The sequence below is a fragment of the Phyllostomus hastatus genome, unplaced genomic scaffold (assembly GCF_019186645.2).
Source record: "Phyllostomus hastatus isolate PE091 unplaced genomic scaffold, TTU_PhHast_1.1 phas_contig_150, whole genome shotgun sequence".
Lineage (NCBI taxonomy): Eukaryota > Metazoa > Chordata > Mammalia > Chiroptera > Phyllostomidae > Phyllostomus > Phyllostomus hastatus.
The window spans coordinates 25069900-25090593 of NW_025333611.1; the positions used below are offsets into that span (position 1 = coordinate 25069900).

General features: G+C 42.4%; 1 protein-coding gene across 1 annotated transcript; it reads right to left on the reverse strand.

Annotated features, from left to right (window-relative positions):
- Window positions 1-19227: 19227 nt before the first annotated feature.
- On the reverse strand, window positions 19228-20271 carry LOC123805849 (suppressor of cytokine signaling 2-like). The gene has a single exon (XM_045818645.1). The coding sequence runs from the start codon at window positions 20003-20005 to the stop codon at window positions 19463-19465; it is 543 nt and encodes a 180-aa protein (XP_045674601.1). The 5' UTR covers window positions 20006-20271; the 3' UTR covers window positions 19228-19462.
- Window positions 20272-20694: the final 423 nt, after the last annotated feature.

Sequence of the window (20694 nt, forward strand, 5' to 3'; positions counted from 1 at the left end):
ACTATATTTCAAAATTGATCCAGTTGTAGGTTCTTGAAGTGAATGTTTTTGTAAAGAGATTACTTTAGACTTTAAAACTCACTTATCACTTAAATATATTTCACAAAGATTGGAGTTTTTTGTTCAAATAAGAGAGGGTGTACATGGCAAATTTAGTAATTTGAACAACTTAGCCTTTATCCAAAACAATACTGCTACACATGTAACCCTTGTTTAAAAGTACAATGCAGCAAAGTAGGAAACTCTCTTCTTTTTGTGAGAAATCCAATAAGTATGTATGGAAAGAAATATTTAAAGCCAAATAACATACATGCAAAGATATGAAATGAAAGATAAAAGGCTTCTTTTTATAACTCCCCAGTCTCCGGCCCCATTTGTCAGAGATTTCCACCATTAACATTTTCTCATATGCTCTCACCGAAACGGGCTGCACCGGTGCAAGCGTGTGTCTGGTATCTTAACTTCTAACCACTAGGATAATACCAGTTTATTTTTGCTTTGTGAACTTAGTATACCTTGGACATCTTCCTATGTGAATACATCTAAAGTGGTTATATACATTAAGATTTCTATTGATGAATATTTAGGTACTTTGGCTGGAATGTTGCGTGAAGTTTATGTATTAGATACAGATATAGATTACTCTTTGCATCAGAGAACGAGGATATTGATAGAATAAATTTCTAGCAACATAATTGCTGGGTCAAGGAATATATACATGGAAAACTTGACACATATTCTCAAGCTGGGCCTTGAAGAGTATTGAGCCCTACCAACAGGTTATAAGAGACCCTGTTCCTCCATACTCCTGACCACGTTCTATATTACTATGTAGTTACATCTTTGCCAATCTGATAGGTGAGAAATGGTATCTCATTCTTTTAATTGCCTTTCCTTTGAGTAAATTAAATATCTTTTCACATTTATAATCCATTTGTTTATTTTATAAACTGAAAGTTCGTCTTTTTCTCCATTTCGATTTTTTTTCCATTGGGCTTTATCTTTGTGATTTATGAGTTCTTTTAATAATAAGAAAATGAGCTACCTTTTATTATGTGTATTGAAAAATACTTTCCCTAGTTTTTTCTAGTTGCTGCCATACAAAAGTTTTAAATTTTTACACATTTAATTTATCCCTATCTGTCTTTGGTGTTAGTAGCTTAATTACAAAGGACTTTGCCATTTTAGGATTTTCCTTTTTTGTTGTTGTTTTCTTTGAGTACTATATCAGTTTTATTTTTTAAAAACATATATTTGAATCTTTGAGCTATCTGATAGAAGTGATACAGCCTTGTTTTTCCCCAAAATGTTAGTCTGTTATTTTAGAACCATTTATTTGTGTTTTCCTCTCTGATTTGAAAAGTCTTCTTTTATCATATATTAAACACCCACATGAGTCCAGTTGGATATAAGCTCATTTCTAGACTCTAATTTATTGTTTTTTTCTGTCTATGCCAGAATAAAACTGTTTAATTGCTATAGCTTTAAATTTTAATTTCTGTATGAGGTAGTCCAGTCATTAGAACTCTTATTTTTCAGGGTTTTCAGAGGTTAGCCTTTCAAATTTAATTATTTTATTTTATTTATCTTATTTTTCCACATGGATTTTCAAACCAGCTGGTCAGGTTCTGAAGAAGAAAGTGAAAGAGAACGAGAGAGTGAAATGAGGGAGCTAGGAAGGGGGAGAGGGAGAACGAGAGACTGAGGGGGAACATTATTGTGATTAGATCACTTTCAATTGATTGGTCAACTGAGGATGAATTAATATCTCTACAATATTAAATACCCGAGCTATATTTAATAGCCAAAATAGTAAATAGTAAATCCTATTTACTCAGGTTTTCTTTTCAGAAGTAGACTTTTAAGGTTTTCTTTGTGTATCTTATACATGTATAAATACAATATATATCATATGTTTTGGTAAGCTTATTTCAGATATTTTATATTTGTATCACTTTTATAAATAGGATATATCTGATTCTGAAATTATAGCACTACAAAATTATTTTTCTTACAGCAAGCCACACTGACCAGTAACAGTTTTTATTGGACACTGAAGTCTATCAAATGTGTTTTTGGTGTTGGTGTTAGGACAAAAACAGCCAAATGCCTTTTCCCCTTTGACCTATGACTATGGTGAATGATGTAATACATCTACTGTTATTAAACCAACCTTGCATTCCTTGAGTACATCCTACTCTGTTAGCATACGTCATGCTGCACATGTCCGGCCTGCGTCTGTCTGCAGTGCTGTGGGTGTGAGCTGTCCTGCGTTTCAGAACGAGCAAGAACTGCGTCTGTTTTATTCATTGCTTCCCATCATGCACATAATACTTGGCCCTGTTTCTGAAGTAGAGAAAATTCTCAATAAAAATTTGTGAAAATAAGGGCGGTTCCATGAGTCATTTGATTTGGTTCTCTCTTAACCCTTCCGGTCTGTTCTAGAAAGAGAATCCATAGCCAAGAGTAGTAGAAGTGTCCAAGAGTCAGTCATGTGAGGATGGATCACGTCCTTTGAAAAATTCTTTGTGTGTTCACATGACCCTCCCGATGACTCATACCCCTTTTGGGTCCTTTCTCCCCTGTTTTGACTAGACGTGCTTTTCTCCTTGAGCAATTTCCAGACGTCAGCAAAGACATCTCTGATATGAGCAAGACCAATTTTCAGAACGAGCTGTTCTGAGGTCCTGCTAGGTTGTCTGTCCAGACCCACGTGGAGCCGAGGGGACAGCTGGAGCCCAGCCTGGCAGATGCCTGTTGGTCCAGGGGTCACAGTTTAATGGCATCGCCAAATTACCTGGCCGGGAAATCCAGTAGCAACTCGGAAGCCCCACCACTGTAATTCCCGTAGGTGCCTTTCTCTCACCCTCATGGTTAGGTTCCAGCAACGGCAAATGGAATTTGTCCATGAACATCTCCATTAACATCTCTGAAGAATGCAATGGCCTGGGTGTGCAGCCCAGTTCCCTAACTCAAGTCACATGTGAAAACCAGGAGGGTAGAAGAAAGATATCACCAAAGGTTACTCTGTGGCAAAACAGCTGTGAGAACTGAGGCTATGAGTGAGCAGTGACTAATTATGACCAATCAGGTCACCCACAATTATTCACATACTCCTTCAGCTTCTTTTTTTTTTTAAATATCCATTATGTTTATCCATTAGGATAAGAGGAATGTTTATCCCCACTGTATTCCTGTAATATTGTAATATTAGGACTTCTTTATATGTATGCATTTGGTCATTCAGATGACTGGAATCTATTCCTCAGATACATTTGGTCTTCAGCTACAGTTGCCTCCCTCAGTGTCTTGTACACTCCTGTGTTTGTTTCCCCAGCCTTCCCTCACAGTCTGTCTAAGAACGCAACAACAAAAGAACTCAAAATCTTCAACCGCTTCCGCACCTCTCCTCTTCCCCTTTCCTAGTGTCCCATGTTTCTATCTCATTAGCCTCTTTCAATGTTCCTTGTGGCCAGTTACCTCTGCTCTCTGATTTTAGTCAATACTCATGGGGTCTTGTACCGAGACATGTAATACTTTCATTACATAGACTGCCCAGTTGAAAACTCTATTTCCAATTAAATCTAGTCTGTTTGTTATCTCTGATTTAATAAATAGGAATATATTTAAGGAAATCTTATCAAAACATAGCTTATTGACTTTCACACCAACTCTCTCATGGCTAGTAAAAGGGCAATTAATACTGCCGACTAAATGAACAGGTTGGGAGTCCAGTGCAATGTTAACTTCTTTCCTAGGTAGAGGACCACGTAAATTCTAGGGCAGATACCTTTGTGCTGTAGAGTCCTCTGAAGTGTTGGTATGTTGACGTCTGTCTCGGGACTCCAACTGTCTGTAAATACAGTGAAACGCATTACTGAGCTGGTTGGGGGTAATTACAGCTACACGATGGTTGCAAGGAACATGATGATAAACTGGTGAATTCAGAGCCAGAGTTATTCAGTCTTTAAAACTATACTTTTGAACAAGAATTATCTATATACTTTTGGTCACATTAGCTGAAAGATTCCTAAAGTTTTGCTGCACCTTGCGGGGCAGACTTGGCCTGGGACTGCTGAGCCTGCTTCCCCAACCTCTTCAATTGCAGCAGGAACCACAACCAGCAGATGACCCCTATTGATTCACTCCTTCAAAGACGAAGCCTTGCTGTGCAGTGCCAACTCTCACTTTTTCCACATTACATAATGCTCTTTGTTCCCCAGCATTTCCATGTGGCCATCTTATAAGTGGAACCAGGAGTGTGGTTTGCTTAATGCTTCATGTTGGTATTGATGGTCTATGGAATGGCAGATCCCTTATTGCCTAGCAACTAAGCAAAGTTCCTCAGGCTCCTGACCTCAGTATGGGTACCACTTGCACAAAAAAAAGCTCTGCCATTCAATGGATTATTGTTGTGCTGTTCCTTATGCTCCCCAACCACATTTAGGGCCTTTAGCCCACCCTGATGAGGCTTCGGATTGAACGTAATTATTGTGCTGCTTTTCCCCCTCAGAGTCTGAGTTCAATCATAAAACAAGTACCATAAACTAATGCAAATGTTCTTATTTACTAACTGTTGTCACTGGATCCCAGACCAGACAGCTTGGTTTAGAGTCACTGATGGAGAATGAAAGACCATTTGTTCATCATCCTAAATAGAGGCATTAAAATTTACTTGGTAGAGTGTTTTGGGGGTTTTTTTCCCTTTGCTATCAATTTTCTTTTATAATTTTCATTCAAGTTAAGTTTACACAACAACAAGAACAATTAACTTGCATACTTTGTGCTCAGCATTTAATATATATTATCCTTTGAGTCACACAACACCGCTATGAGGGAGATATTTGTATCAGCCCCTCTTTCAGATGGGAAACCTGAAATTCAGTGAGATTTTGCTGTTGAGACAAAACCACAAACACAGTTAGTAAATAAGAACAGAGCTGCCGCTCAAATGCAGGTTTACTTGATTCTAAAGCATTTCAGGCCTGGCCAGGTAGCTCAGTAGGTTAGCATGTCAACCTGATACGACAAAGTTGTGGGTTTGATCCTGGGTCAGGGCACATACAAAAATCAACCAATGAGTACATAAATAAGTGAAACAAATTGATGTTTCTCTCCCCCCCACACACACTCCTTCTCTCAAAAAAATCAATAAATAAAAAATTTAAAAATAAGTAAACATTAGTATGTCAGAAAGTAAAGAGCCAGTGACAAAAATTATATTTCTAAAAACTCAAAACTCAAATCCTGGTTCCCAAATCAAAATAATTAGCATTACCAGTGTTCAGAGTTCTCAACTAGCAATGACAGTTTCCAATGACAAGCATGGGAACATACCAGGTCCCCAAGGACACTAGAAGCAGGTGAGGGAACTCTGTGAGTATATTGTTCAAGAGTAAGTCAGAACTAAATAATGGAAATTCAAACTCATTTAATAATAGTTATCAGTTATATTACTATGTATCATCAGAACCAGCCTCTTCTGACGTAGTTGCTTTGTTATCCACAAAGCAACTGTGAATTAGCTGGGATTTTACTTGGAGGAAGCTGAGACTCAGCAACTCTTCCTAAGTTACACTGTTAATAAGCAGTAAAATGGCTATTTAAGCCCAGGGTTGTCAAACTCCAAAGATGAGAAAATAAAAATTACTGGCAGAACTCATGGATATTGTTCAAAGAGGGAGCATTCTTAACACTTGAGTTACCTGTGTAGCTACAGGATGTTGCTAATTACCTGTGTAGCTACAGGATGTTGCTATAATAATAGTAATACCCGTGGGGGTTAACATTTGCCCAGCACTCTACTGCCTGGATACCTGACCCACGGCTGAGCACTTTGCACATATCAATCATCTCACTGGAGCGACACAGCCGCCCTGGGGCTTCAGGGTCCCACTTTGTAGCTGAAAGAAATGAAATTGTCTGGACCACAGGGTAGCAAGCATGGAGTCACCGTCAGCAGCCAGATCAGTCAAGCCCAAACCCAGCTTTCAACTTTGACCCTCACCAGGGGGTCCACTAGGTCTCTCTAAGAAAGTGTGAGAATGTTTTTGGCTCTTTCTACTATTTAAAAGTCACTTGTCTCTCAAGAATACTCTTGCTTGTTGAATCCATGTGAGCACTGGATATAAGATTAGAAGAGAGAGTGTGCCTCTGTGGGTAGGAAATAGCCAGAAAGAGAGGCAGCCCACGCTTGTGTGCATTAACCAAAGAGGTGCAAGTTCATTTTGGGCAGTCCCATAACTTTCCCCGAAGCACAGATGAGTGAGACTGAGAGCCAGAGAGTGTGAAGGAGATATACACTGTCTGCCTGCCCAACCTGTCTGCAAACCACAAGTTGGCAGGCCCTTCCCCACCCAGTTTGTTACGGTCGAATACAATATCCAAGCTGCACAGCAACACCAAGTGAACATACTTGTGTCTCTTGCAAACCATTACAGTTGACAGTGGAATGAAAATTGTCCTGGGAACACTGGCTCTGTAACTGCAAAATCATCTGTGCTTGACTCACAGAAGGAGGCTCACAGGTTCCAAAGCTACATGACCAAGATTTATGTTCCAATCTTTCTGTCTCTGCTGACTGGAGGTGAGAGAGTTGAGCAACAAAAGGTGACATTATTTCCCAGGGGCCACAGAATGCCCTCTGTTACTTTGTTGGCTTGGGCTAGAATGGCCAGATAACCAAGCTTATTAAAATTGTTTGATACAAAACCAGAAATGGTTTCTGAATGAGACCTAAGGAACTCCCTTATTAGTTAAGTGCACAAAGTTCACTGCATGAATGTGGTAACATCTGTTTTGTTGCTCAAAGATATTTTATGCTTCTTTAAGACCAGTGGTTTCAAATGCATTCCTCAGTGCCTAAGAGCTCCCAAGAGATGCTAAAAGGGTCTCTTTGGGGTCAGGAGTGCAAGAATGGGGCTCCAGGCAGGCCGCTGCTACACCCAAAGTACAAGCACCTCCTTTTCTAAAACCCATTTTATGAAATGGGGTTCTGTAGAGGCACCTATTATTTCACTACCTTTCTTCTGGCATCAGAGCCCTGATTTTCTTACAGCAGCTACCACCCCCTACCTGTGCCTGTGGATTCCTCTGCCAGATGCAGGAGTAGGTATAGACTCAGACTTAACCAACCAGAGTCTCCCACCCATTTCATCTCAAAGGTGGGCCAGTGAGCACTGGGCTTGCTGAGGTTCTACTCCAGGCTTATCCCATTCCAGCTGCCTGGTACAGCTGGAGCCTCAGTTTCCCTATCTGCAATCTAGGGGTGATGCTACTTATGCTTAGATGGTTCCTGGCAAGTAGTACACATTTTACAAAATATGAGCTATTATTTATGAACCTGTGAAGACAAGTAATTGCTCAATTTTTTTTTAGATTCTTCTTAAATTACCATTTAACGATTACCCAAAATGCCTTTTATAATGACCTCTCTCAAAGGAAAATCGCAGCATCTCCACACCCTTCTCATTCCTGTTTTGCACGCTATGTGCATCAGGGACCTAGAGAAAGTCTGCTGGGCATTCAGTGCTCACAATACCTGCCTGTCCAATGTGATGGTTCTGCATCTTTTCACTTATCTCCACCCTCGGGATGACATGTTTCACTTCTTCCGTCTTCTTGAGAGTATAACCACAGTTATGGGCAGCGCCCACTTCCCTGGCTGTGACACCTATTTCCAGCATTATCTCAGACCCAATTCAGTTTACTGCAGTTTTGCCCTCTGCCCACTTTCCAAGGCCCTTTCCTCATCCTTACTATGTCCTTGGCTTAGAGAGCAGAAGCAAATAGAAGCCTTTTAAAGACAAGGGCTTCTCCTGTCTTTTAAAAGTTGAAACTCTGGGGAGATGGTGCTAGATATCCTGAGGGAGGAAGAAGGGACAGACAGAGGAATGACCTTGAGAACGAGGTAAGAGAAAGGAGACATATCGAGTATGGAAAGGGGCAAAGTCAGATGGTTATAAAGGACCAGCCTTCAGTGCCACCCACAGAGGTGGCAGGACTTGGAGAGGAGAGCTGCCTGGTACAGGCGAGGAGACTGGCCCTGAGCAAGGGTTCCCCAGCCTTTGCAAAGTCCCTGTGTCATGGGTGAGACACAAAAGCAGAGAGACTGCAGGACTTTAACAGAACTCAAGGCCCAGACAATGGTGATGTCAAGAGCAATAAGGATGAACTGGTGACTGGGCACGGCTTTAGCCTCCCATGTTACCTGAGGAGGGTAGGGTCTCAACAGTGACTGAGGTTAGCTCTCCTGCCACACTGGCTAGTCAGGAGGACACTGAGAGTCAGACTCGAGTTGGAGTAAAGCACAGTGAACAGATGAGGCCTGCACACAGCTCGCGCACTGAGGCAGGCCCTGAGATCCATGCCCACTCATCAGCGCCCACAGCTCGCTGTGAGGCACCGGTGCATGTGCACATTCCTATGAAGGGCCGTGTCGGAGAAGGCACCGACCTGGAATGTGGACACCCGGTGCCTCTCTCAGGTCACACGTCCTCATCAGAGGCCCCAGGATTTGTTCTCAATGTGGCTAAGAGTGCCAACAGCCAAAATACCACCTTAGAAGAAAATCCACTTCCTAACCCCAGGAAAGTCATCCAACATCACCCATCTGGAATTTCCTGAAGCCAAACCCACCAATCAATGTCAAAATCAGAATGAGAGGATACTTTTTGAAGAAACACCCTCCCATCCTTTCATGTCATAGGGAGAAAATGGCCAGCTTTGTTTTGTGAAGGAAAAAAAAATCAAGGCCAGTCATGATGCTTAGTCTCAAATACCCTCATTTCCCCATGCCTTTATGGTTCCCAAGTTGTCCCATCAAACTGACATACAACCCTATTAAGATGCCACAATCAATATTTTTTTGTCTAATCCCCTAATACTCCAATCACTGGCTATCAGCAGACATGTCAGAACACTCCCCACCCCAGAGGATTTGGTTGGGGTTTGTTCTGAGCAGAGAAAGAAAGGCGAAGAAAGGCTCAGGAAGAACACAAGGGCAGGCAGTGGGCAATCTCTCGGGCTGGCGACCCTTCAGGTTACTGACACTGCAGGCAGGCGGGCGGGCCCTGTGAAGTGCCAATGAAGGACAGATATGACCAGACTGAAGGAGAGTGCATTAGCCCCCAGTGGGGGAACTGACACCTGTTAACCTCAGGGGCCCCTCAAGGGGGTGAGGGGGAAGGTGGCCCCAGGATGACTCAACTCAGCAGATACTGCCCAAGGACAGTTATGGAATGCAAATATTTATAAATCCCGTGGTTGTTTAATGTTCTGTAGAGCACTAAACACACACGTGGTATCCTCAAAACAAGATACAGGAGTCCTGCTTCTGAACTTCCCTGACCTAAAAAGATAATGGGAAAGAAATGGACAGACAGGATCTTTTTCCCCCCATTTTGTGCTTATGAATCATTTCCTGGTGCTATGTGTCTTCCTACTGGAGGCAGGGGCTCTGTCTGGGGGCATTATCTGTGACCCAGTGAATGTCTTCATGGCTTTCCTTGGGAAGGATCAGGAAGAAGGAAGCAAAAGAATTAGAAATTTCCACTCATTCTCTGCATGACTGTCTAAGGATGTGCTTCTGTGCCTTTGCATCTCCAGCAGAGTCCCTAGCCCTCTGACCAATGATGTGACCTACATGACAAAGGGCACCTGGTGGGTTAGAATAGAGGCCAGGTGGCCGTGTCTGTGGGAAAGGCAGCTGCCTCCTCGAGGTCCTTGGCTTTCCTCTGAGTGCTGCCATGATTTTTCTAAAGAAAATACAGAATAGTACAATTCTGAATCACTAAGGGTTTACCAAAAGGGCAAATTAGATCCTCATACGTGGCTAAAAACTAAGAGCCAGCTGGCACTCTAGCATTACTGGGAAATTTCTTTTCTGGTCAAAGTGAAGTGGGGAATGAATTGAAAGGTCACCTGGAGTCCTGAGTAGGAAGCCTGAACTCGGGCCTTACCTGTTATATACGTGAGTGGGGAGGAAGCAAAATGAAAGCGGTAGGAATGAGCTAGCCAGAGCACCTGGCCACACAAATAGAAAACATGACAAGCTGTGTGGCTAGAGAAGTGGTGGCGTCTTCCAAAAGTTACAAATAAAAAAAAAATTAAATGCTAAAACCAAAAGAAATCCATTCAGGGGCTCAGTGACAAGGTTCAGAATGGGTGACTGTCATCTGCTGTAATTGTAATAATTGCTATGGCAATTACGCCTCCACATCCTGCCCACCCAACCTCCCATAAGTGTCCGACAGCAATCCTCTCTTTCTAACCTAATCTCTAACTTGGTGAGCCTGTTGATGTACTGTCTCAGATGCAGTGCTATTATGAACCACACACAATCATAAAATGCGAGAGGCTGGGATAATTGCAAATCAGGGTGCATGTAAAGCTATGTGACTCAGTCACACTGATTTAAAAGAGAAAAAAAGTCAGGATCAGCAGCCAAACAGTTAGCTGGCATGATGGGATGGGAGTACAAGGTTTGACTAAAGCAGTAGCCCTGGCCCATCACCTGGGAAATTGTTAGACATGCAAATTATCAAGACCCACTACCCTGGCCCCCACTGAATCAGAATCTTGTGGGGTGGAGCGCAGGATTCTGTGCGTTTCCAAGCCCCGAGTGTGATTCTGATGCAGCTGAGAGTTTGAAAGCCAATGGACTGAGTTGAAGCTGATTATTTACGGGACATAGCACAACTTCACATCTCAGAGTGTGTGGCTTTCCAAGTTTCCCATGAGCACTTGCTCCCCAATGCTTCATTCTTTAAGTAGATTAATTCTCCCCTTTTGAACGTATCTTAAAAGACTGGGTAGGACCAGAGTTGATCTTATTTGTATGTTCATTTATTTCCCTTTTTTGGATGGCCCTTTACAAAAGCCAAATCACACAGTTTGATTACCAGACTCATCTCTAAACGTCTTTTGTCAGATTTTCAAACTCAAAATCAGCCTCAGAGGGCAAAGGTTCCTCCTGCTCTGAGGGCGTTCCAAAGAATGTGCTTCAGGTGCTTATCTCAGACGTGTTTATCGTGAGTTGGAGCTTCTTGTTCCTTGGTCTTTTCTTGGTATTTTTTAAATACAGCACCTTCCTGGAACAACCTGAGTACGTGCCTCTTCCAGGTAGGATGGGGCCCAACTACTAAATAGCAAAGGATGACCTGGTATATTCCAGCAGACACCAAACTATGGGTCAGAGGCCAATTATGCTGAGGAATGGGTGTGTGATGTACCCAGGCTGCTCAACATGCCTGGTTTGGATCTGAGTTTTGACAGCACTGGGTCCTGAAACAGCTGCCAAGTTCTGACAGAGACACAGCAACACAATGGGAGCAGAATGCCACTGAGAGTTTATGGGGCTGTTTGGGGAGCAAGATGTCACACAGGCTAATACAGCAAAACTCCACTCCATTTATTATGGCTCTCAACCCCAGTTTTCCTACTTGGGAACATCACAGTGTTTCCCAGGGAAATGCAGCCCATGCCAAACAAACATATCAGACACACTGAGAGAGTCTAATGACACAAAGCGTCCTCATGTCATAGAGATCAAGCAGTATGCTGGCTTTGTGTTTTCACAAAGTCCCCATTAAGGCAGTCATAATTCCCATACTGTTAAACTTCCTCATGTGGCTGCCCCTCCCATTTTTGTGACAGCCACATCAGGAGGGGCAGGGGAGAGGTTTCTGTTGTGATACTGACCAGAGGCCTTAACTAATTTCATTGATGGTCCAAAATGGACACATTTGCCAAAATATCAAGTATTGAAAATCTTATTTGCCCCCTGTTCCTGTTTCTTATGGGGGCGGGGGGGTTGGGAGTAAATATTCTTAATCAATTTCTTTGGGAAGCAGACTTTACCTAAAAAAAAAAATAAGGAAGGAACCAAAAAGTGATTGTTCTAACAGCTAGATGAACCTCAGGACTAGTAAAGAGAACAAATTCAAATGTGATTCTCCTCTCTGATTGATTAAACACTGTATAGGTCAGAAATGCATTCAGCTCAATTAACAGCAAACTAATTGACAGTTATTTAAAGACAGGATAGAGCTACACCAATGGAGGAGAGCTGTTTGGCACTCATGGATGGAGGACTAGCCTGAAACTTGATTCACTTTTTCTGTGACTTTGAGCCAGTTCTCCTGCAGAAGAAAACATCCACCACCCTGTGAATCACTCCACAAAGCCAGTGGGCTCGTAACACTGATTCTGGCCTAGTGCAAGTGATTAGTGCCGTACTCCATCCTCCTCATAGACCTCTTCACAAGCCCTCATTTCCCTGCACACTCTACTCTCTAGAAAACGTGTTGATAACCAGGCTCCCAGTGCTTCCCCAGAGCACTGCCACCCTGTGAAATCAAAACAGAGAGGAGAAAAGACAAGCCTGGGTATATCAAGTTTCTCTGAGACCCACCATCCAATTCTCTGCATGGAAGAATTCTTAGAAAAAATTCAGTGTTTATTTTCACGATTACACTAAAGACCTCTGGAAATACCATAGATAACCACAACACTAATAACTATTTGATTTATTACATCTGCACATGCAGATGGAAAGAAACCAGTCTTGGCATGAAGACAACTATAAACAAATGTAAATTACAAATCAAGTAGAATTTGGAAATTAAGTAGAAAAGATTCAAAATCCACCTAATGTTTTCCCATTCCCACATATCATTGGGCTATCAAATTCTTTTACTTTTTATTTCTACTAATCTGAAGTCCCTCTTCAGTTAATGAGCTTTGCTTTTCTTTTTTCATTCAATTAAAAAAAAAAAATCAGTTAGTGGGCCAGGCACTGGGAATGCAAAAAAGCCCTGCCCCTGGTCAAATCATGGCTCAGTCCCAGGGCTTATGCAAAGTTTAGGTGCAAAATAATTTTAAGGGACTGGTAAATGGATGAATTGGGGTTTTTTTATTTTTAAAATTTGAATCTTTTTTTTTTATTTTTCACTTACAGATGACATGCAGTATTGTTAGTTACAGGTACACAGCCCAATGATTAGCCATTATATAACTATGTGATCATCTTCCTACTAAATCTTGTACCCATCTGATTCCACTCATAGTTATCAGAGTATTATTGACTATATTCCCTATGCTGTACTTTACATCCCCATGACTATCCTGGAACAACCAATTTGTAACTGTCAATTCCTTCACCTATTTCACCCACCCATTCATCCCCCTCTCATCTGGCAACCATCAGAATGTTCTCTGTACTATGAGTCTGTTTCTGTTCTCCTTTGTCTATTTTGTTTTTTTAGATACAATTGTTGGTAGATAGGTGTTTATTACCATTTTATTGCTCATATTTTTTATCTTTTTGTATAATATTTATTATATTTTTTCATTACCCTTTAGTCCTCTCATATACCCCTCCCCCCAGCAATCACCTCACTGTTGTCCATGTCCATGAGTCCTTTTTCCTTTTTGCTCAATCCCTCCACCCTCTAACATCCCCCAACCTCACTACCTGTCATCTGTTCTCCATCTATGAGTCTGTCTCTGTTTCTATTTTTTTTTCTTCTTAAAGACTCTTTAACATTTCATGCAATACTGGTTTGGTGGTTATGAACTTCCTTTAGTTTTTTTGTTATCTGGGAAGCATTTTATATGCCCTTCCATTCTAAATATATGCTTTTCTAGGTAGAGTAATATTAGTTGTAGGTCCTTGCTTTTCATCACTTCAAATATTTCTTGCCATTCCCCTTCTAGCCTGCAATGTTTCTGTTAATAAATCAGCTGACAGCCTTATGGGAGCTCCCTTATAGATAACTAACTGCTTATATACAGACTGCTTTTATGATTCTTGTTGTCTTCAACTTTTGCATTTTAATTTTGATGTATCTTGGTGAGGGCCACTTTGGGTCCACCTTGTATAGGACTCTCTGTGCTGCCTGGACTTGTATGTCTATATCCTATACCAGGTTAGAGAAGTTTTTTATCATTTTTTCAAATAAGTTTTCAATTTCTTGCTCTCTCTCTTCTCCTTCTGGCACTACCATGATGCTAACATTGGTATGCTTGACATTGTCCCAGAGGCTCCTTACGCTCACTATCCTCATTTATTGAATTTTTTTTTCTTTTTGCTTTTCTGATTGGGTATTTTTGGCTTCCTTATATTACAAAACTCTGATTTGATTCTTAGCTTCATCTACTCTACTGTTGGTTCCCTGTAAATTCTTCATTTTGGTTTATTGCATTCATTATTTCTGACTGGTCCTTTTTTATGGATTCCACATTCTTTTTTTATGCTATTGACGTTTTCCCTAAGTTTATTGAGCATCCTTATAACTAGTGTTTTGAATTCTGCATTTATTTGATTGCTTGTCTCCATTTTGTTTAGTACTATTTCTGGACTTCTCTTCTTTCATTTGGGACATGGTTCTTTGTCTCCTCATTGTGGCAGCCTCCCTATGTTGTTCTCCTGTATTAGGTAGAGCTTGGCAGAGTAGGCTAATGTAGTAGATATTCTGTGAGGTCCAGCAGGACAGCCTCCCTGATCACTCAAGCTGGGCACTCCAGGTGTACCCTGCCCCTGTGTAGACTGTGTACACCCTCATGTTATAGTTGAGCCTTGATTGCTTTGGCATGTCAATGGGAGGGATTTACCCCCCGGCTGACTAACTGCAAGGAGAGGTTGCAACCACCATAGAGGATCAGCTGAGCAGTGGCCCACCCTAAAGAGCAGGATTTGCTTTAGCTGGGCTCTGATGCCCACTGAGTCCATCCCTTTACTGTGTCATTTGTGGAGGTGGGTAGGTGGTATTTTGACATGGTCTGAAACTGTCCACCAGTGTGCTGACTCTGGGCCCTCCCAGGAGGTGCAGGCCAAGGTCAGCTGCCACCTGTGTTCTGCCCAGGGGCCTCCCAGCATGAGCTAAAAGCAATCTGCATATGGCTGCTACTTTTGCTGAACTTAGAGGTGCCCAGGCAAGGCAAGCTACAAACCAAGGCCAGCTGCTGCTGGTGCTAGACCTGAGGCCACTTAGTGAGAGGTATGGGGAATGCTGAGGCCACATGCTGCTTGTTTGAAAGATTTTAGGAAAGTCTGAAGCATGAGCCAAGAGAGGCCATTGGTATGGAAAAGCCATTGGAAATGAGGACAGAAGCAATGGAAAAAACTCCTCACCAGATCGGAAATTCACCTGTCCCTCCTACTGAGACATGACTTACACATGCTTGTTATCTGGAGAGGGAAACAGACAGAAAACAAATAAACTGCAATACCAGCAAAAGTAAACAGTGTGGTATGAGAGGTCATGTAGAAGACTAAGTTCAAACTTTGGTGCCATGTCTTATTAGCTGGATGAAATGGAGCAATTTCTTTACCTCCTCAGTCAATTGGAATACCTATCTCATCAGGCTGTTGCAAGGATTAAATGAAGGAATTTATGTAATACGTTTAACACAGTGCCTGTGGGCACACAATAAATGGTAGACATGATGATGATAAACAAAAGGATCATAAAGATGTATATAAAATGCTATGGGAAACCCAATCAGGGTACAGGTAAGTCTGCTTAAGAAGGGGTTCATTATAAAAGAGACCTTGGAGCTAAACTTTGAAGGGTAGAAGGAAGCCAGGGTGGAAACTGAGAAGTTGACATTTCAGAGGAAAAAAAATCATAAACTAAAAATATAAGGTAGATTTAAGGCTTAGGAGTTTATAGAAGAAATAAATGAGAAACTAGCTTAAATCAGGGGCCTGGCTATGGGTAACAGAGAAGAATCTGAATGAAATCTTAGAGATATTCCTGATTGTGGGTTTCAGAATGATGACATAAAATGTGTTAAAAGTCATTCATGTATACAGTGTATGCAATTAACAGATTGTACTTCATGAGACAGAGCTATCATTAAAGGCTCACCCTCTTCTGAGTCCTGTAAGTGTTTTTACAGTCATGTTTATCAGCTACTTCAGCTGTTGAAAATTCCACTTGCCATTTTTTAAAAAATCAAAGTGTGCCATTTTAGGATCAAGCTAGAATTTCAAAGACAGACCATGATTTCTCTCTTTACTCAGAGGCTATATTGCTCATCTGGGCCTAGGAAGGAAAGTTCTTCCAAGCTCTTCCAGAAAATGTTTTTGGTGATTAAGTTCAAATAGAGCATTCTCCCAAAAGCTTGCCTTTTTGCATCAATATCTGTCTCTGTCTCCCCCTGACTCCCAACTCTGACCCTTCCTACTGTCTGTCAGTTCAAGTTCTTTCATCATTGACACTCTCACAAGTGTCAAAACACCAGCAATTTGGTATTTTGATTATGTTTGTTTTTAAGCCTCACATAGCCTATAAATCATCTGATACTTTCTATGCCATTGCTACCAAGTTGACACTTGTGAAACAGTTTGCAATTTTACTTTCCTCTCCCATTATTCATCTAGCCCCTCCATCCACATTTTTCTTACACATGATCTCAGTACTAAAAATACACATCAGTTGAAGGTTCTGCCAAAACACTTTGTAAAAGAGTAATCTAACTTGTCCAAGACCAAAAGAAGTGTGGGGGTCCTAAAATAAATCCCTTTGAAATGAAGGAATCAATTTGTCTGGGACCTGACTTCACTAAGACATGATAAGTACATAACTGCAGGACATAAAATCATGGGGTCAACCTGGCACACATTCGGTGTGCACTTCATGTCATACTGTAGGACTTCACATCTTTCCCCACGCGCCACAAGTCCAGCCAGGCTTCTCATGCATGGCATCAGCACACTGTAGCCCATTTTCTTTTTTAAATTTCTCCATAGCCCTAATCTTTATGTAAAAGCATCCTGTTATCTGCTTACTTATTTATTGTCTATGTTTTCCCTCTGGATTGTATCTCTGTGAAAGAAGGGATTTTACTGCTGCCCACTGCGTCCCCACCACTAAATCAGTGCCATGCACAGGATCAGTGCTCAACTTTGTTGAATTGATTTTTGAAGCCAAAGTCCAATAAAGCCAAACTAATGCCTAACTTCTTTTTTTTTGCTTGCATTTCTCCTAAGAGTAAAATAATACTGATGGTTATAATTTATGAGTGTCTGCAACAAGGCTTGTACTGTGCAAGCACACGAATACAGACACTGCATCATCCTGTGTAATCCTCACAGCTACCCTATGTGATCTATCTTCTTATTGCCTTTGCAGATGAAGCTATTGGAGCTCAGAGAGGTTAACACACCCAAGGCCACAGAGCTGCAAGCAGAAGGCTGCAGGCTTGAACCTAGGACTGCCTTACCACAGCTTCTCAGTTTATCACACTGCTGCTGTTCCTTACCATCAAGTACTACAGGTCTTAAAATTATCAGGTCTTAACCCGCTTGGGATTGATTCGAGATTGATACTAAAGAAGGGAATCGTCAGTTTTAGTGGTGTGCTGCTCTTTTTTCTCAGAAATTGGTTACAGGGATGGTTGGTTACAGGGATCCCTATAAAGCTGGTTATAGGGACAATTACTCATCCTCCTGCTTCTTATCCCTTTTGGCTACTTCAGTCTTCCACATTCTTTTGGAAGAACAAACTAAAACCTGTCCCTTTTCCAAAACTCATCCATCTTTTGCAGTTCCATTTCTAAGGAAACCTGGAGGGACACAAGCCTCACAGTAAAGTCCCAGCACCAGACGTGTCCAGCTCTCCCTGCTCCTGGAGGATTTTACATGCCACCTGAAGTGCTTGAGAAGCTACATCAAGAGTGGCAAATTCTCCACCCAAACAAGGCAGACTGCTCCTTTACTTATTTGCTTTAAAAAAAGTTGGAGGGTCCCTTTAGTTCATGTACACATTTTATATGTGTCTTATCCCATTAGATCACGACTGTGTTAGTCTGGCCTTTACTGAACAGCATAACTGCATAAAAGTTTGCACAAACTCTACAATTTTAATTACCACACAAAATAATTATCTTTGTACCTATTGTTTATACATCACAGACTTTCATTAAATACCCTGTAATCAGCAGTCACATATCAATCTTTATCTGGCTGATCATGTGGCATTTAGTAGATCCTCAATAAGTGCCGAATGAATTCTGTATACACACGGGTTATTCATCCTTTTTTGAAACACTACATATATGTACATATATAAAATATTTTATCCTCATTCAAGAACATTTTCTCATTGCTTTTTTAGAGACAAAAGCAGGAAGAGAAAGAAAGAGGAACATCAATGTGAGACAGAAATATCGACTGGTTGCCTCTCATAGGTTACCTGACCAGGGATCAAACCCACAACCTAGGTACATGTCCTGACTAGGAATCAAACCCACAATCTTTCAAACCCACAATCTATAGTATACGGGACGACACTCCAACGAACTGAGGCACACTGGCCAGGGCCTCTTGAAACAGTTTAAATGACAGCTCACTATATCAAGATCAGCCCCTTTTTATTGTTGTACAGATATAATTATTATAAGATCAAACATCTTTCTTTTTTCCTTTGGTTTTTTTTTGGAAGTCTGGTTTGTTTGGGGGGGGGGTGTTTGTTTGTTTGTTTACTTAGTACATTCTAATCAAATAGTACCAGCAGTAAATAAACACTTTGAGAAACAGGCAAGTTTTCCCCTAGATCTGGAAGAAAATTAAGTCAAAGTTCTTAGAATTGAGACAACTGCTGATGTTCAGTTAGACATTCAAGGACAACTTGGAAATTTTTAAGCCGTTTCCCAAAAAATCTATGGCAACAGGCTGGGACACAGCTACTTCAAAGGATAAAATGTCTATATTTACATGGTGTTATTTAACAGGAACTGGGTTGCACCTGTATAGCATGACGTTCTTATCTTTAGTCTTAAAAGAAAAGACAAACTTTTTTGTTTGCACCAGTTTGAAACATTTCTGAAGTGAGTTGCCCTTAAAGTGGATTACTATAGCACTCATTCACATGAGAGAGTTCATACATGTAGTAAAAAGATAAATACAGGATTTCATGGTCACTTTTTTGATTGATTTGGTTAATTGTATAAAATGAAGATAAATACTCACAAGCACATCTGATCATCAAAACTCCTAGGGACATCAGAATACAGAACATAACATGGCCAAATAGGCTCAGAGCACCAGGCATGTAACATTAAAGTAAAGCCTGTGTCCATTTTCTTCCCCTTCTTCAGTACTCCTCCATGGAATCCTTTGGAACTTGGACCCTCAGCCAAAAATACAAACAAAAAAAAAAAAGAACCTTCAAAAGGCCAGGCATTCCGAAGAAAACGTCACTTCAGCCCTTCAGCCTTCCTTGAGACGTTTAACTTTTAACTTCAAAGGTTCAGCTGCTCATAGTTTTAGGAAGAGAAGCCTTAGGTGAAATACCTTGGGCACTTTATCTAGCTACCTCCGTCATGCATTTGCGTTAGACTGACTCAGGTGTTCTTGGAATGTCGCGTTGTTATCCGGGGCAGGTTTGGGCTCTCTTTCACATAGCTGCCTTTGGAGATAGTCTACGTGAGCCATGTTTAGAAAAAAAAGAAACACTTATACGTGGAACTTGTATTCTTCCAAGTAACCCTTCAGTCTCGTCGGTAAAGGCAATTCCCAGACGGCACGGGTGCGTTTGTTAATGGCGAGTCTGCAGAGATGCTGCAGAGGTGGTGCTGATGTGTACAGCGGCTTGGTCAGGTACAGGTGAAGGCCGCCGCTCTGGTGGGCTGCTCGGTTCGTCCACTTCTCCCTGCACATACGAACATAGTAGTCGATCAGATGAACCACACTGTCAAACTGCTGAAGCTGGGACTTGACACACACGATAGAGTCCAATCTGAATTTCCCATTTTGATACTCGATCCGCAGATTAGTTGGTCCAGCTGCTGTTTTCACCGATATTGTCAGTAAGAAGTCCGAATGCGAACTATCTCTAATCAAGAAAGTTCCCTCGGGTGCCTCTCTTAATTTCTCCTTGGCCTCACTAACAGTCATACGTCCCCAGTACCAACCTGTCTGGCCGAGCTCCTCCCAGGCCTTCGCCAGACGCGCAGCCTGCAGGGACAGCTCCCGCGGGGACAGCTCCTGCGCGGACATCGCGCTGCCCCGCCGGCTCCGCGTCCCTTCCGCGGCATTCTCGGGGGGCTCCAGGCTCCACGGAGTCACAGGCAAAGAGTCACCGCGGCAAAAACGGGTTGCCGCCTAGTTGGCGGAAAGAGGGCGGCACGCGTCCGTCCTGGAAGTCGGCGGGACCCCCAAGCGCGTCCCTGCCGAGTATCCAAAATGGTGGTGGAGGGGCCCGGGGTCGGGAGCTTCTGGTTCTCCTCCCCAGGTCCTGGTGGACGGGCGGCAAAGTCCCCCGCAGACGCCGTCTCCCACAGTTTGCCGGGTTTCACACCTGAGGGCTCCCTGGGTCTCCCGGGGCCGCAGCCACCTGCGCGGCTCAGGAGCCAACAGCCGACTGCGCGGAGGTGCGCGAGTTTCTGAGTTGCCGAGTTGCCGAGTTGCCGCATCCCGGGCCGGAGGCGGTCCCCGTCCCACTCCCGCCCCCGCTCCGGGCAGGGGTCCGGGGCGCCGCCTGGCGCCGCGGTGGCCACTCCCTCTCACTCCTTTCCGCGTTGAGCTGAGCTCAGTGTCCCTGACGCTCCACCTTTGCGCCTCGTTTGACCTTGTGCAAGCGTTCGGAGAAAGTGGGCTTCTCTTTAAGGATTTTAAGACCGCTAACAAGACCCTCCTCTTGACGGAACACCTTCCTATCTCTGCTGAGGGCTTTCAAGGGACAGCTT